General features: G+C 37.2%; 1 protein-coding gene across 5 annotated transcripts in view; it reads right to left on the minus strand.

The window, feature by feature from the left end:
* HACL1 (2-hydroxyacyl-CoA lyase 1) overlaps positions 1-15,142 on the minus strand; it is a 44,843-nt gene that overhangs the window by 11,431 nt on the left and 18,270 nt on the right. For 4 of the 5 annotated variants that reach the window (XM_080673703.1, XM_080673702.1, XM_080673701.1 and 1 more), the window contains exons 10-16: positions 13,263-13,368; positions 10,816-10,899; positions 8,999-9,100; positions 6,135-6,289; positions 5,328-5,486; positions 3,162-3,269; positions 1,310-1,496 (exon numbers count right to left, since the gene is read on the minus strand). In XM_080673703.1, the coding sequence (XP_080529829.1) occupies positions 1,310-1,496; positions 3,162-3,269; positions 5,328-5,486; positions 6,135-6,289; positions 8,999-9,100; positions 10,816-10,899; positions 13,263-13,368 (901 nt within the window). Of the gene's footprint in view, positions 1-1,309; positions 1,497-3,161; positions 3,270-4,315; positions 4,490-5,327; positions 5,487-6,134; positions 6,290-8,998; positions 9,101-10,815; positions 10,900-13,262; positions 13,369-15,142 lie in introns of those variants that run through there. The other variant, XM_080673705.1, reaches the window with a different exon arrangement.

Genomic DNA, 15,142 nt, shown 5'->3' on the forward strand with positions numbered 1-15,142 from the left:
TCGAACCCAGGACCCTTCGTTCTGCAGGCCAACACTCTATCCACTGAGACAAACCAACTAGGGCTCCTTCTTTGTCTTTATTACAGTCTGTTTTAAAGTGTATTTTGTCTAATATAAGTATAGCTACCCCAGCTTTCTTTTGGTTTCCATTTGCATGGAATATCTTTTTCCATCTCTTCACTTTCAGTCTGTGTGTCCTTACATGTGAAGTGAGTCTCTTGTAGGCAGCATATAGTTCTGTCAGTTTTTTTTTTTTAATTCACTCACATACTCTATGTCTTTTTGATTAAAGAATTTAGTCCATTTACATTTTGCTGCTTTGTTAATTGCTTTTTGGCTGTTTTGTATTTCCAATATGTTCCTTTTGCCAAAATCTCTGACATCTATTTTTACAGAAAGGGAATTTCAATAGAATTATATATTTTATAGTTCAAAATTAGTTTATTTACATTTCAATAATGGGTCCAAGTGTCCATTTGTCTATTTGCCCATTGTCGTGTTCAAAAATAAAAAGATCTCACAGCAGATACTGTATAAAGAACCAAGAAAAAAACTACTTGAAAAAATTATCTGCTCTAAAAACAATGGCTAATACACAATGTGCAAGCATGGAGGATAGGTATATTAGAGAGGGCAAGTGGCAGGACCAGGATCAGAGTACAAAATTAAGTATGAAAAGCAACTTAATCTGAGATGGAAGAGGATCATACTACACACTTTGCTTTAGAGACCAAAATAACTAATTTTGAATGTAATTGCACAAATTGTCCCATTAGTTTCATCTCCCATTGTGCTTCCTGCACCCTTTCAGCTAGCTACGACAACCTTCTTTTAGCTCCTCAGACTTTCAGCTAGCTACGACAACCTTCTTTTAGCTCCTCAGACTTGCCATACTCCCTCCTGCCAGAGCTTTTATATATCTCTTCCCCATTCTCTTTGTTGAGTTTGTCCCTATTTATCCTTTGGATCTCAGTTTAAGCATCACTTCCTCTGAGAAGACTTCCCTGTGATCACCATATAAATCAGATTCCTTTGTTGTATGTTTATTCAGAACTGAGTTCCTTTCCTTCAGAGAAATTGCCTCACTCTGTCATAATGCAGCTAGTCATGAGGTGACTGGACTGTTCCTCTTCCCTGCTGTACTGTTAGCTCCATGAGGTGAGGCTGGTTTTGCTCACCATGCTATTCTTTGCACCCGCCTTATACATATCTCAACAAATATTAATTGAACAAGCAAAACAAATTGTCAAACTCAGAAATAGTTTAGAAAGAACTCTGAATAACGGGGTGTTCTAGCAATCACATTTACCTGAGCTTTCCGCATGGATTGTGGCTCAATCATGATGTTAATAAGAGAGGGTTTAGTTGTGTCTGCCAAGCTTTTCCTCAGGGATTCTTGGAGTTCTCCTCGTGTTTGTACAAAATACCCATTGCCTCCAAATGCAGTCATGACCTGCTCATAATGTGCATTTGGCAGAAGACACACTGGAGGGGCCCTGACAAAGTCGGTCACAAATAAATAGAAAAATAAAATCATATCATTCTCTGACATAATTTATAGAAAAATTTAGGCTAAACTGAAAGGCATACTTTTATATCCAACACTTAAACTGAGATGCCAGTATACTAAACTGTCCATATATTTCATATTATCTATATAGTAAAGTCAAATATAACTTTTTGTGATGATGGAAAAGTTTTATGTCTGTGCTATCCAATATAATAGCCACTAGCAACCTGTTGCTATAAGCACTTGAACTGTGATAGTTAAAATAAGAAACTAGTTTTGTTGTGTTGTTTTTTTTTTTTTAAGTTGAAGTCCTAAGATCTCTGTTGCTGCTGCTGCTGCTGCTGCTTCTTCTTTTTAATATATTTTTATTGATTTCAGAGAGGAAAGGAGGGGGGAGAGGGAGAGAGAGATGAAATATCAATGATGAGAGAGAATCTTCAATCAGCTGCCTCCTGCATGCCCCACAATGGGGATTGAGCCCACAACCTAGGCATGTACCCTGACCGGGAATTGAACCATGACCTCCTGGCTCAACCACTGAACCATGATGGCCAGGCAGAAAATAAATTTTTTGTTAGTTTTGTTGTTTAAAAATTTTTTTATTGAAGTATAGTTGGCATACAATATTATATTAGTTTCAGGTATACAACATAGTGATTTGACATTTATATACTGTATGATGTGATTACCATAATAATGCCTATTAACCATCTATCACTGCAAAATTATTATAATATATCTGACTAGCCTCAGTGCTATACACTACAATGGCTATAAATAATAAATACATATACTAAATATAATATTAATTATACAATAAATACTTTATAACTGGAAGTTTATACTTCTTATTCAACTTTTTTACCCATCCCCCTCTTCCCTTCCTCTCTGGAAACCATCAGCTTGTTCTTTTTATCTATGACTCTGTTTCTGATTTGTTTGTTCTGTTTTATTAGATTCCACATATAAGTAAAATCATATGGTATTTGTCTCTCTGACTTATTTCACATAGCATAATACACATCCATCCATGTTGTTGCAAATGGCAAGACTTAATTCCTTTTTATTGCTGAGAAACATATGTGTGTGAGTGTGTGTGTGTGTGTATCACATCTTCTTTAACCATTCATCTATTAATGAACACTTAGATTGCTTCCATATCTTGGCTATTGTAAATAATGCTGCAATGAACATGGAGTGCATATATCTTTTCAAATTGTTGTTTTAGTTTTCCTCTGATAAATACCCAGAAGTGGAACTGCTGGGTCATACAGTACATATTTGCAAATGATGTATTTGATAAGGGATCAGATTTAGCTAAATGGTATAAGGAAGACCTCTAGATGTAAACATCCACATTCCCAAGATGTACTGGGAGCACTTTGCAATGAGATCTTTATTAACAAGGCTTAGACATCAAACTCACTTGTCTGAATCATCAGTGGCTCCCTGATCATAAGCCATTTATTGAAGTGCCCAATCATGGATGGCTGTGCAAAGAGGAACCATGTAGACAGGGTTCCCTTTTAGAGGGGCAGACAACATAAACAAGCACTTCTCACACCATGAAAGCACATTCCAATACAGATGACTTTTTAAAGAGATTAAACAGATGGGAGAAAGTAAATATACATTATTCTGGGCTACTTACACAGCAGTAGCATCTCCAAATTTTAACATTTCCTTCCAGGAATCTGTATCAATACCTTGGTAAATTCCATTATTATTCACCACCAAAAGTACAATTGGCAAGTTGTACCTAAAATTGACAGCAAAATATAAAGAAAATGATTCTTCATTTTAACACAATTTCTTTTCTTAGAGCTGAAATTTTAACTTAAAAATAGTTTCCCATAAACTTTTTTTTTGCAATATTAGGACAAAACTAAAAATTAAGTATTTATTATCCTAATAAAAAATATCAAATAATTAATAGAAACATCACGGAGTAGCAAAAAGAATGCAAGATTAGGGTTGATAAAACTGGCTCAACTATTATGCAACTATGAACCTGGGGCAAATCACCGAGCTTTTCTGAACTTTGGTCTTCATAGACCCAGGTGTTAATAAACGATGACTTCCATGCCCGATACCTCTGAAGCACTATTTCTAGGTTGTGCCTAGGAGTTTTGTTTGAAAGTTATCTTTCTATTTATTGAATTCCTCATAGATAACCAGCACTTGCTAGATGCTGTGGGAATTACACAAGTGACTAGCATATATTCTCTCCTCTCAAACCACTTCATCCATAATTGGAAAAACATTACATGGGGTAATAATTAGAGAAAAAGAGAGTATTTAACAATGTGCTAAACAGTATGACAAAGACCAAAAAAGGCTGATTAAACTTTACTAGTGACTGACAAAAGAATATAGACTTTATTTTCTACAGATATAATTCCTGAGGTCAGGTGTAAAACAAAACAAAAAAACACACATACTATTATGTAACAGGATTGTGGTAACTACCTGCTCTCCACGCTCGAAGGGAATGGCTTTATTTCATAGTGTAGAAGGCTGACTTCCCTGTAAATCATCTTTTAGGTATACAGTATATTACTTGGTTGCCAATACAGATATTCTAACAAGCACATAATTTCCCTCTGATCTGGAAAGTTTTGTATACCAACACTTTGAAAGTCCCAAAACATGATTTACTAAAACCCTAACAGGAGCCCTGGTTAAGAATATAATTGTTTTCCTAGTTTAAATAATTGGAGAGAAAAAAATCCTTATACTTCTATAGTTGGATCTACATCTTATAAGTTCCTCCATGAATCCTGACAACTATAAAAATTATCTTGCCTGGCCGGCGTGGCTTAGTGGTTCAGTGTTGACTTAATGAACCTGGAGGTCACGGTTCGATTTCCAGTCAGGGCACATGCCCAGCTTGGTCCCCAGTGTGGGGTGTGCAGGAGGCAGTCAATCAATGATTTTCTCCCATCACTGATGTTTCTCTCTTTCCCTCTTCCTTCCTCGCTGAAATCAATAAAAATATATTAAAGAAATAAAATAAAAGCCTGTTCAATGTGAGATTAGTGTTGTGAAAGCATTGATGTTCATTTATTTTTATTTTTTTAAAATATATTTTATTGATTTTTTACAGAGAGGAAAGAAGAGGGATAGAGAGTTAGAAACATCGATCAGCTGCCTCCTGCACACCTCCCACTGGGGATGTGCCCGCAACCAAGTTACGTGCCCTTGACCGGAATCGAACCTGGGACCTTTAAGTCCGCAGGCCGACGCTCTATCCACTGAGCCAAACCGGTTTTGGCGATGTTCATTTATTTAAAAAAATAATCTGAATAGCTCATTTCACTGAGCAGTCACCTCATTTTACCTAGATCATCCAATTTGTTCCTCACAACTGGCCTCTAAGGTAGGAATTATTACTATTCCTGTCCCTACTCTAGAGGAGACTGAAGCTTGGTTAAGTGACTTAACCCAAGTCACTTAGCTTTGCAGTGGTCAAGCCAGTATTTAACTTCAGGTCATCTGACCAGAAGCCATGCTCTTAAGCACCAAGCTCTGCTGTCCCCTGGCAGAAAACAAGCTTTTCTCAGACAGAACTTTTTTTCAGTGACCTCAAAACCATGCCCTATAGTTTTGCAGGATTTTAGCATGCAGTAAAGAGGTCAGAAGCATGTTGTCCTGGGTGAGAAGGACCCTGGGTTATTAATAATAGTATCTACAGTGCTGTGCACAGGGCACCTGACATATGATCAATGCTCGGTAAGCATTTGTTAGGCAAGTGGGTCTGTGTATAATTCTTTCAGATTTTGGAGAAAGAAATGCCCTATTCAGGATGCTGTTTTACCTGCAGATGGTTTCCACTTCCATGCCAGAAAACCCAAATGCACTGTCTCCTTCCACACAGATGACCCGCTGTCCTGGGTTTCTATCTTTAGCCACTATAGCAGCTGCAATGGCAAATCCCAAACCGACTCCCATTGTTCCAAAAGTACCAGCATCTAGCCTATTGGAGAATAAAGCGAAAATGAAACCCTCTAGGGCTGTGGTCGGCAAACTGTGGCTCGCGAGCCACATGTGGCTCTTTGGCCCCTTGAGTGTGGTTCTTCCACAAAATACCACGGCCTGGGCAGTCTATTTTGAAGAAGTGGCGTTAGAAGTTTAAGTTTAAAAAATTTGGCTCTCAAAAGAAATTTCAATCATTGTACTGTTGATATTTGGCTCTGTTGACTAATGAGTTTGCCGACCACTGCTCTAGGGCATGTCACAGATGGTGGGGTTGGCATAAATCTAGACATATTCACATGGTTCCTGAAAAATAGAGAACAGTAAGAACATTCTTTTTCTTTAATGTAAAGTTTTAGACTGTGCAGAACTAATTTGTCAGAGATAAGCAGAATGAGAGGAAAAAGCCACTCGTGACTGCAAGACTAAATATATCCTTAGAACACTGGCCACAGAAATTATCACATGATCTTGAGGACATACCAACCATAAAAACTCTATACAACCTTACTTAAGATTACTTTTACAAACTATGTCATACACTGAACCTGTATACTTCTCAAATTTTTTTTTTTTATTAATCTGCACTACTGAAGTTTCAAATTTAATGTATTATAATTCATTGTAATTTCTTTTTTGGGAACTTTACCTGTGACGAGGAAAGTAGTTTTGAAGTACAGTGCGTCCAATATCCATAGTATTTGCTCCTTCACTTACCACCATACAGTCTCTAGGTAGTTGTTCTTGAACATGGTAGAATACTGTGTAATAATTCATAGGCAAGGATTTTTTGGAAGCTAATTCCTAAAACATTAGAGGGAAGTATAATCAAATTAGATTGAGATATAATGAAAAAACTGTACATACTGTCAATAAGCTACTATCAAACTTATTTGGAAACAGGTTAACAATTGCAAGCTACAAGATTCCCAAGTGGCCACCAGTGGCCACCCTGAGAAGCGAATTGATCTATGATCAGTCCCGGTGGACATGCTAAGAAAAATGGGTCCCACTGTCCTAGTATAAACCCGGGAATATCCCTCTTCCTGGACAGCCACAATGCACATTAACATATTAAAAACTGAGAAGTCCTATAGTAAAGATAACTGGAAACACTGGGTTAAACAGCCCTATTTGAGCACTTTTAGGGAAACTCTGTCTTAGAAAAAAATGAAAATTTTATTCTGGACTATTTTCACCTGAACTATGGCCTGGAGTTTAAATAAAAACGAAGTCAGGATTTCTGAAAATCTGGCTCTTCCTCACATGCACTGACAGTAAAGGGGATATGCTTCACCCACTATTCTAAAGAGTCTCTGAGCTGAGAGAAGGCCACATGGGGCTTTAGCAGCCACAGTCCCATCTGGTCCCAGCACTGCCTCTTCACCTGTGCTAGTCTGGTTCAGTGGAGATTATACTCAAGATGGATGGGGGACCCTCCTATACTCCTGCACCAGAGAAGACAGGCTACTTATTTCCATCTTAAACTCAGGAAATTCCTGGGGGAAAAAAGTAATTAATCATGATACCATTAAGGAAATAGAAGTGATGGCTCTTAATAAGAGAAACAGTCATTGATTAAAATTCAGATGAAAGACAGAATCATGTATAATCAATTCTGCTTGTTTTGAAAGTGAGATGAATGACATATTAGGGAACAACATAAGCGTAACTCAAATTTCATATTTGCTCATGTATGATTCCATCAGTGAGATACGCTACATGGACACAGAAAACTACACCCAGCTGAACAAAGATGCATAGAAATACAAAAAAAATGGTGAAAAAAAAAGTCAGGAACGACCTTTCTCACAAAGAGAAAGCACTACCTATATACAAAGACTTTTTAAAAAAATATATATTTTTTGCTTTCAGAGAGGAAGGGAGAGGGAGAGAGAGATAGAAACATCAATGATGAGAGGGAATCATTGATCGGCTTCCTCCTACACGCCCCCAACTGAGGATCGATCCTGCAACCCAGGCTTGTGCCCTTGACTGGAATTGAACCTGGGACCCTTCAGTCTGCAGGCCAGCGCTCTATCCACTGAGCCAAACCAGCTAGGGCTATCAAAGACTCTAAACAGAAAACACCAAATCCTGCAGAAGTGGCTCATTTTATTGCTAGTAGTGGATGGTTTCACACATTACAATTTCCAAAGCCTTAAGCTATCAGGCAAAGCCACAAGTGCAGATGAAGAAGTCACGAAAGAATTCCCAGTATAAACAAACTGAATTAAGAAACTCTCACCAAAAAAAAAAAAAAAAAAAAAGATAAATGTGAGCTACAGATGCATTCATTAACCAGATGGGGGAAACCCTTTCATAACGTGGATGTATATTAAATCACCATAATGTACCTTTAAATATCTTACAATTTTGTATGTCAATCACCCTATATAATAAAAGCCTAATATGTTAGGTGTCCAGTTGTCCGGTCGTCCATTCAACCAATCAAAGTGTAATATGCTAATGATATGCTAAGGCCACTCAACCGCTCACTATGACATGCACTGACCACCAGGGGGCAGATAGTCAACCGGTCAACCAGTTGCTATGATGTGCACTGATCACCAGGGGGCAGACAGTTGACTGGTTGACCAGTTGCTATGATGTGCACTGACCACCAGGGGGTAGATGCTTTGACCGGTAGGTTAACTTGCTGCTGGGGTCCAGCTGATCTGGACTGAGCGAGATGGGCCGGACATGCTTTGGAGCCCTCCCGTGGTCCCTCCCTGGCTGGCCAACCTCCTGTGTCCCTCCCTGGTCCCAATCGTGCACTGGTGGGGTCCCTTGGCCTGGCCTGCACCCTCTCATAATCTGGGACCCCTTGGGGGATGTCGGAGAGCCGGTTTCAGCCTGATCCTGCAAGCCAGGCAAAGGGACTCCACTGGTGCATGAATTTGTGCACCAGGCCTCTAGTACCTTGATAAAGCCAAACATTTTTTAAAAAAGAAAAAGAAGGTTGTACATTAGATAAAAATTTCAATTTTGATGAAACATCTATCTATTATAAATGTATGCCTTGAAGGACTTATATCTTAAAGGTAGAAAAACATACCCCAACATGCCCCAGGATTTAAGGTTCCCAAAGACTGTAATTGTAATTTGATGTTAAGGTCACACTGAGGATAGTAAGCCACACCTGTCCACACAGGCTTTTACAACTTCCTGTCCAATGTCAGTTCACCCTCCTTCCACCACAGAAACTCGCAAGCTATAACCCTTTAATGCCTATTTCCCCAAGAAACTTCAGGTCTCTCTCAAAGTAAAGTGCCATATATATTGTGAGATATATATGAAAGACTTTGCCACCATTTTTATTAGGTCTCTATCTTAATGCTTCACAAAGTTTTTGAGAGCTGTGCCCCTAACTCCTTTTTTCCAATGAGTCCAGTGGTTTTTACTGCAAGATTTTGCATAGCATGGTGATTTTTAGGAATGCATATGCCATATTATGACAGAACTGAACCATGAACCTGGAGCATTCTTGAGTTTCAGTAGGCCCAGTATTACCTTGGATGCAGCTTCATTGCTCTTCATTTTTTCTCTCAGTGTGTTCCACCATTTGCTCTCTGGAGGATACTGCCACGGTGTTTTGTCAAATTGTTCTAAAAGCTAAAAAACCACAAACCTTTTCTTTACTTCTTAAAAATAAACTTACATATTACTAACATAAATATCTCTTCTTAAAGACAATACTACTATACTATCCTGCTCTTCACATCACTCATACTCCTTGTTTTTCCTCAAGGCAGCAAACAACTGATAGAAGAGAAATTGGTGACATAGCAAGCTTTTGTTTGGGTCAGTGTCGACTTCTGCCAGATGTTGGGATTCCCATAGGCACAGTGAAGTGCCACCTCCCCCCTCCTCACTGACTGGGGTCCTAGAAGGAAAGTCCCGCCTCCAGAGAACCCTTAAGGAAGGCCAACAGTCCCAAATACCTAGGGATTCCCATGACACAAACCAAATGCTCCAGAGTGTTTTAATATGTGCTTGGGGATTGCATCCTAATATTGTATAATCATTATAACAATACCAATTTGTATCCAAAAATCAAGTGATAAATGTGACTATATTTTATCTCTTGTCACAGTGAAATGTATAAATTATGTACAAATAATAAGAATCTGAACAAGCCACTGATTACAGTTTTGAAGAGTAAAAATCTCCTTATTGCCTAAAGAAATGCTAAGTTAGATTTTTCCAGTAGATAAAGCCACTTCTTGGCTACAAGTTTAGTGCCTCTTACAATTTTTCAGATAGCTGAATCCTACTTAATAAATGACTGTTTGTCTACTGAATGCCTTTAAATTTTCAATCACCTTCCAAAAATGCTTAACTTACATAAAAATGATCCACATATAAGAAGCTGGATTTACGGAATTCCAAAGTTATATTTAAGAATAACTTTCTATTAGGTTCCTCAAAAAATTAAAAACAGAACTGCCTATGACCCAGTGATTCTACTTCTGGGTATATATAGCCAAAGAAGCCCCAAGCATGAATTTGAAAGAATATATGCACCCCTAAGTTCACTGCAGCATTATTTACAATAGCCAAGGTATGGAAGCAACCCAAGTGCCTACCAATAGACAAATGGGTAAAAAAGCTGTGGTATACATATACAATGGGATATTACTGGGCTATAAAAAAAAGAACAAAACCTTGATTTCTGGGTGGGGTGGTGGGTAGAGGTGGAAGATAAATGGTGTACAGGGGTGATAAATGGTGATTAAAAAAAATAAAGAAAAATAAAAAGAACAAAATCTTACCATTTGCAAGAGCATGGATGGACCTAGAGAGTATTATTCTAAGTGAAATAAGTCAGTCAGAGAGCTATATGTGGAATCTAAAGAACAACATCAACAAATAAAACAGAAACAGACTCATAGATATAGAGAACAAAATGATGGCTGCCAGAGGGGAGAGGAGTTGGGGAACTAGGTGAAAAATGGAAAGGGATTGAGAAGTACATATTGGTAGTTACAAAACAGTTGTGGAGATGTAAAGTATAGCATAAGACATATAGTCAATAATATTGTAATAACTACGTATAGTGTCAGGTGGGTACTGAAAATATCAGGGGAAAACTCTGTAAAGTATATGATTGTCTAACTATTATGCTGTACATCTGAAACTATTATAAAATAATATTGAATGTAAACGGTAATTAAAAAAACAAAAAAATAATCCTTCATTATAAATTTTGTTTAAAATAGATGTTATTAGACCTGTCATCAAGTGAATCAAGATTGAAATATTTTAAAGAACTGACTATTCTCTAAAGACCAATCCACGTAAATTAAAACCCAGGCAAAAGCTCTTACCTGTTTAGTGACTGCATTTATATCTCCTAGCAAAGTCACAGCAGGTCTTACATTATTCCCCAATTCTTCTGCACAGATATCAATCTAAAAAGAGACAAGACTGAGGAGCAAGCCATGTTTATTCTTAAATTCTTTAAGAAGTCAATTAAAGCTGAATAAATGAGCTATGTATACAGGGGTGGGCCAAAGTAGGTAAGAACTCTGTGCAAAGAATGCTTGAGTATAGCAGGTAGACTACAAGCACGTGTAAATAATAAAGGCCGGCAATTTGAGCACTTATGAGTTTGTACCTCAGTGCACAGTGCCACTGTGACATTCCTTTGAGTTAATAAAGCTATTATAATAATCATAACCTGCATGTCTTTTTCCATACGAACTGTAAACCCACTTTGGCCTACCCCTTTATATAACATAGATAAAGAAGATTTGATGTTCAAGAAGTTCATTAATGCCCGGCTGGTGTTGCTCAGTGGTTGAGTGTTGACCAGTGAACCAGGAGGTCATGGTTCAATTCCTGGTCAGGGCACATGTCTGGGTTGCAGGCTCAATCCCCAGTAGGGGGAGTACAGAATTCTCTCTCTCATCATTGATGTTTCTCTCTCTCTCTCTCTCCCTTCTTCTCTAAAATCAATAAAAACCTTTTTTTAAAAAAAGAAGTTCCTTAATAAAAGTAAAAATCCATGTAAATACATGAGTTTCATAGCTAGTATAGAAACCTCATCAACTTCCCTCAATTCTCTTCTAGGATTTTGGTATTATTCCATTATACCCACAGAAATACATGTGATTTGATCAATTATAGTTTTGAATCTAATCAATAAGATTCTACTTAATTACACTGGAATTCCTATTTAGAGCAGTTCTCAAATTTTAGCATATATAAGAATCACCTGGTAGGTTTGTTAAACTATAAACTGCAAGAGTCCACGTCAGAGTTTCTGATCTTAATAGGTCTTGGGTGGGGCTTCCCAGATGGTGCTGATGCTGCTGGTCCAGGACCCACATTTTAAGAATCACTCCTAGAGCCCTGGCTGGTGTGGCTCAGTTGGTTGGGCTTGACCACCGGTGGGGGGTGTGCAGGAGGCAGCTGATCAATGTTCTGCTCTTACATCAATGTTTCTTTTTCTCTCCCTCTCCTTTCCTCTCTTTCTAAAAATCAATGAAAATATTTATTTTTTAAAAACAGAAAAGAATCACTAGTAGGACATGGCATGGCTACTTTCCATTTACTCAGAAGCTCAATTTCTGGCTGGCCCTGGGCAAGTAAAAATAGCTTCTGTCTGGAGGAGAAATTTAGTCAACCCGAAGGGGATGCACTTTATTCTCTAACCAAGAGGCTCAATCAAAGAAGTGGCAGCATTTTCTAGGTACAACCCAAGTCTTGCTTGTTTGTGGTTTTCTCAATGGCCCTAGGGCAGGGGTTCTCAACGTTTCTAATGCCACGACCCTTTAATACAGTCCCTCATGTTGTGGTGACCCCCAACCATAAAATTATTTTCGTTGCTACTTCATAACTGTAATTTTGCTACTGTTAATGAATCATAATGTAAATATCTGTGTTTTCCGATGGTCTTAGGCTCTACAGTTGCGACCCACAGGTTGAGAACCGCTAGCAGGGTCGCCTAAGACCATTGGAAAACACAGATATTTACATTACGATTCATAACAGTAGCAAAATTACAGTTATGAAGTAGCAACGAAAATAATTTTATGGTTGGGGGTCACCACAACATGAGGGACTGTATTAAAGGGTCGTGGCATTAGAAAGGTTGAGTACCACTGCCCTAGGGGGAAATGAACTAAAGAAGTTGACACCTTAAGTAAAAGATAAATAAGGAGAAGATAACAATGGTAGCTGGATCATCAAATACCATATGCAATCTGTGTAGGGTGAACAGCTTTGCATGCCACCATGTGGGCAGTACTTTCTACACCAGTAAGGAAACTGGCTTACAAAGGGGGTCATAACGATACAAGAGTCATCAGGAGTATATTCTAAACACTCTGTTTAATGACATAGGTAAAAGCAGCATTGTTTAGAGATTTCTAACCAAAGATATCTAAAAGTTTGGGTATCTAAAATAACAACTTAATCCCTAACAATGCTAAATGTTTTGTTCTAATCTACCATCCTACTTAAATCTCTTTTGCCTACCTTTAAATATACTTGAACTTTGAGGAGAGGCAAATTATGCTTTTCAAACTATTTAAAACTTGATTTTGAAAGGTTTTTTGGTTAGAAGTAAAGTGGTACATTGTTTCACAGGCTTGAAAAGATGCTTGCTTTGGTACCTATAATTATGTTAGACAATGTATACAATTCTACTGTTATAAAAAGAGAAATGGTTCTTTATAAAAGCCAAAAAGTGAGCAGAGCTGATAATGGCTGAGAGGGAGAACAGTGAACTACAAATAGCTCTGATTTTAAATCTGTCTTCTCTGGGTACCTGGATAAACTTCACATCTGGCTGATATCTTGGAGGCAGTCCAAAATGCAATATCCAATTTAATCTGGCACCAAATAACACGATTACATCAGCAAATTGCAAAGCCCTATTAAAAAAAAAATTTCTGATGACACAAGAAGTATATCCATATTTCTTATTTGATTATTATAAGATTAATATCTAAAGTATTTGGAAAAGTCTAAATAATTGGGAACTTATATTAGTCTTCAGAATCAGATTCTATGGTAAATTTGATCTTTCAATATAAAATAATTTATAATGCCCGTCTATTTAAATAGTAATATAAAAGATGAAATGAGTAGAAAAATATTACCATAGGACTGTATCTATACTCTACTTCATTTATTACATTTTACCATTAGAAAAATTAATACAAGTCCACTGCGGCTAATCTGGAAAAAGCAGGGAAAGTATAAAGAAAAAACCAAAAGCACCCAATAATACTATGAACTTACAAACTATTATTACTATCCTGGCATTATTTTCATCTAGTCTCTTTTTCTATACAAGTATATTGATACACAGTTGAGCTTATTTAATACTGTCTCATGCACTTTTGCTTATATAAACATTTTCCTTTGTCATTAAGTTCTTCTTAAATACAATTAAAGGCTACATGTTTTGCTGAACACATATATTACATTTATTAACCCTTTTCTCAATTGTTGGATATTTTCTTTGTTATTAATAGTACTGGGTTGCACATCTTTATGCTTAAACTAAAAATAAATGTAGTGTGTGTTTTATTTTAGAGAGAGGAAGAGAGAGGGACAGAGAAAAGAGAGAGAAAAACATTGATTGGCTGCCTCCTGTACAACCCTGACTGGGGATGGAACCCACAACCTAGGTTTATGCCCTGACCAGGAATCAAATCTGTGACTTTTCAGTGCACTGGATGACGCTCAACCAATTGAGCCATACCGACCAGGACTATTAAATCTTAATACACACTTCATACTGATTCCTAGAAGCATATATTTTTAAGATGACTGATTCACATTTCTGAATTGCTTTAAAAATTATACCAAGTAAATTTTCAATAGTTTTAAATCTTAATATTTTTGTCAATATAACTTGTAATGTTTAAATTATTTTTATATCCACACTGATATTAATATAGCCACCCTTGCTTTCTTTTTGTTTACCTCATACATCTTTGATTCTTTTTATTTTGTTTTAGATGTGGTTCTTATAATGCATGTAACTTATTATTAGTGATTCAATCTGAATGTCTCTGCCCTTTTCCAGGAGAATTCATTATCATAATTGCTGTGGGTGGTTTTTTTTTTAACTTCTTTTCTGCTTCTTGGCTATTTCCCTTTTTTCCTATCTTTTGTCATAGAGAATCTGTTCTTTTGTTTTTGTCTTCTCTGGTGGTATAGCCTATTTTTCACAGAAATTCAGTTATAATTTCAAGTATATATTCAAAAAAGCTATATTCGCATACTGTACTGGTCCTGTGGACCCAATGTAACAAATTGATAAAAACTACAAGTGGAAAAATAGATTTGCTTATAGATACTCTAAAACCCTTGAAATTGTTGATTCAATATAGCCTGGCATCTCACAACATAATATTCAAAATTCCAGGATACAATCCAAAATTAATACACACACACAAAAAGATAGGAAAATGTGAACAATTCTCAAAAGAAAAGATAATGAGCCCAGCCGGTGTAGCTCAGAGGTTGAGCGATGACTTATGAACCTAAAGGTCAGGGTTCAATTCCTGTCAGGGCACATGCCCAAGTTGTGGGCTCGAATCCCAGTAGGGGGTGTGCAGAAGGCAGCCGATCAATGATTCTCTCTCATCATTAATGTTTCCATCTTTCTCTCTCCCTCTCCCTTCCTCTCTGAAA

This window comes from Plecotus auritus (assembly GCF_963455305.1).
Source record: "Plecotus auritus genome assembly, chromosome: 6".
In the NCBI taxonomy this organism is placed as follows: Eukaryota; Metazoa; Chordata; class Mammalia; order Chiroptera; family Vespertilionidae; genus Plecotus; species Plecotus auritus.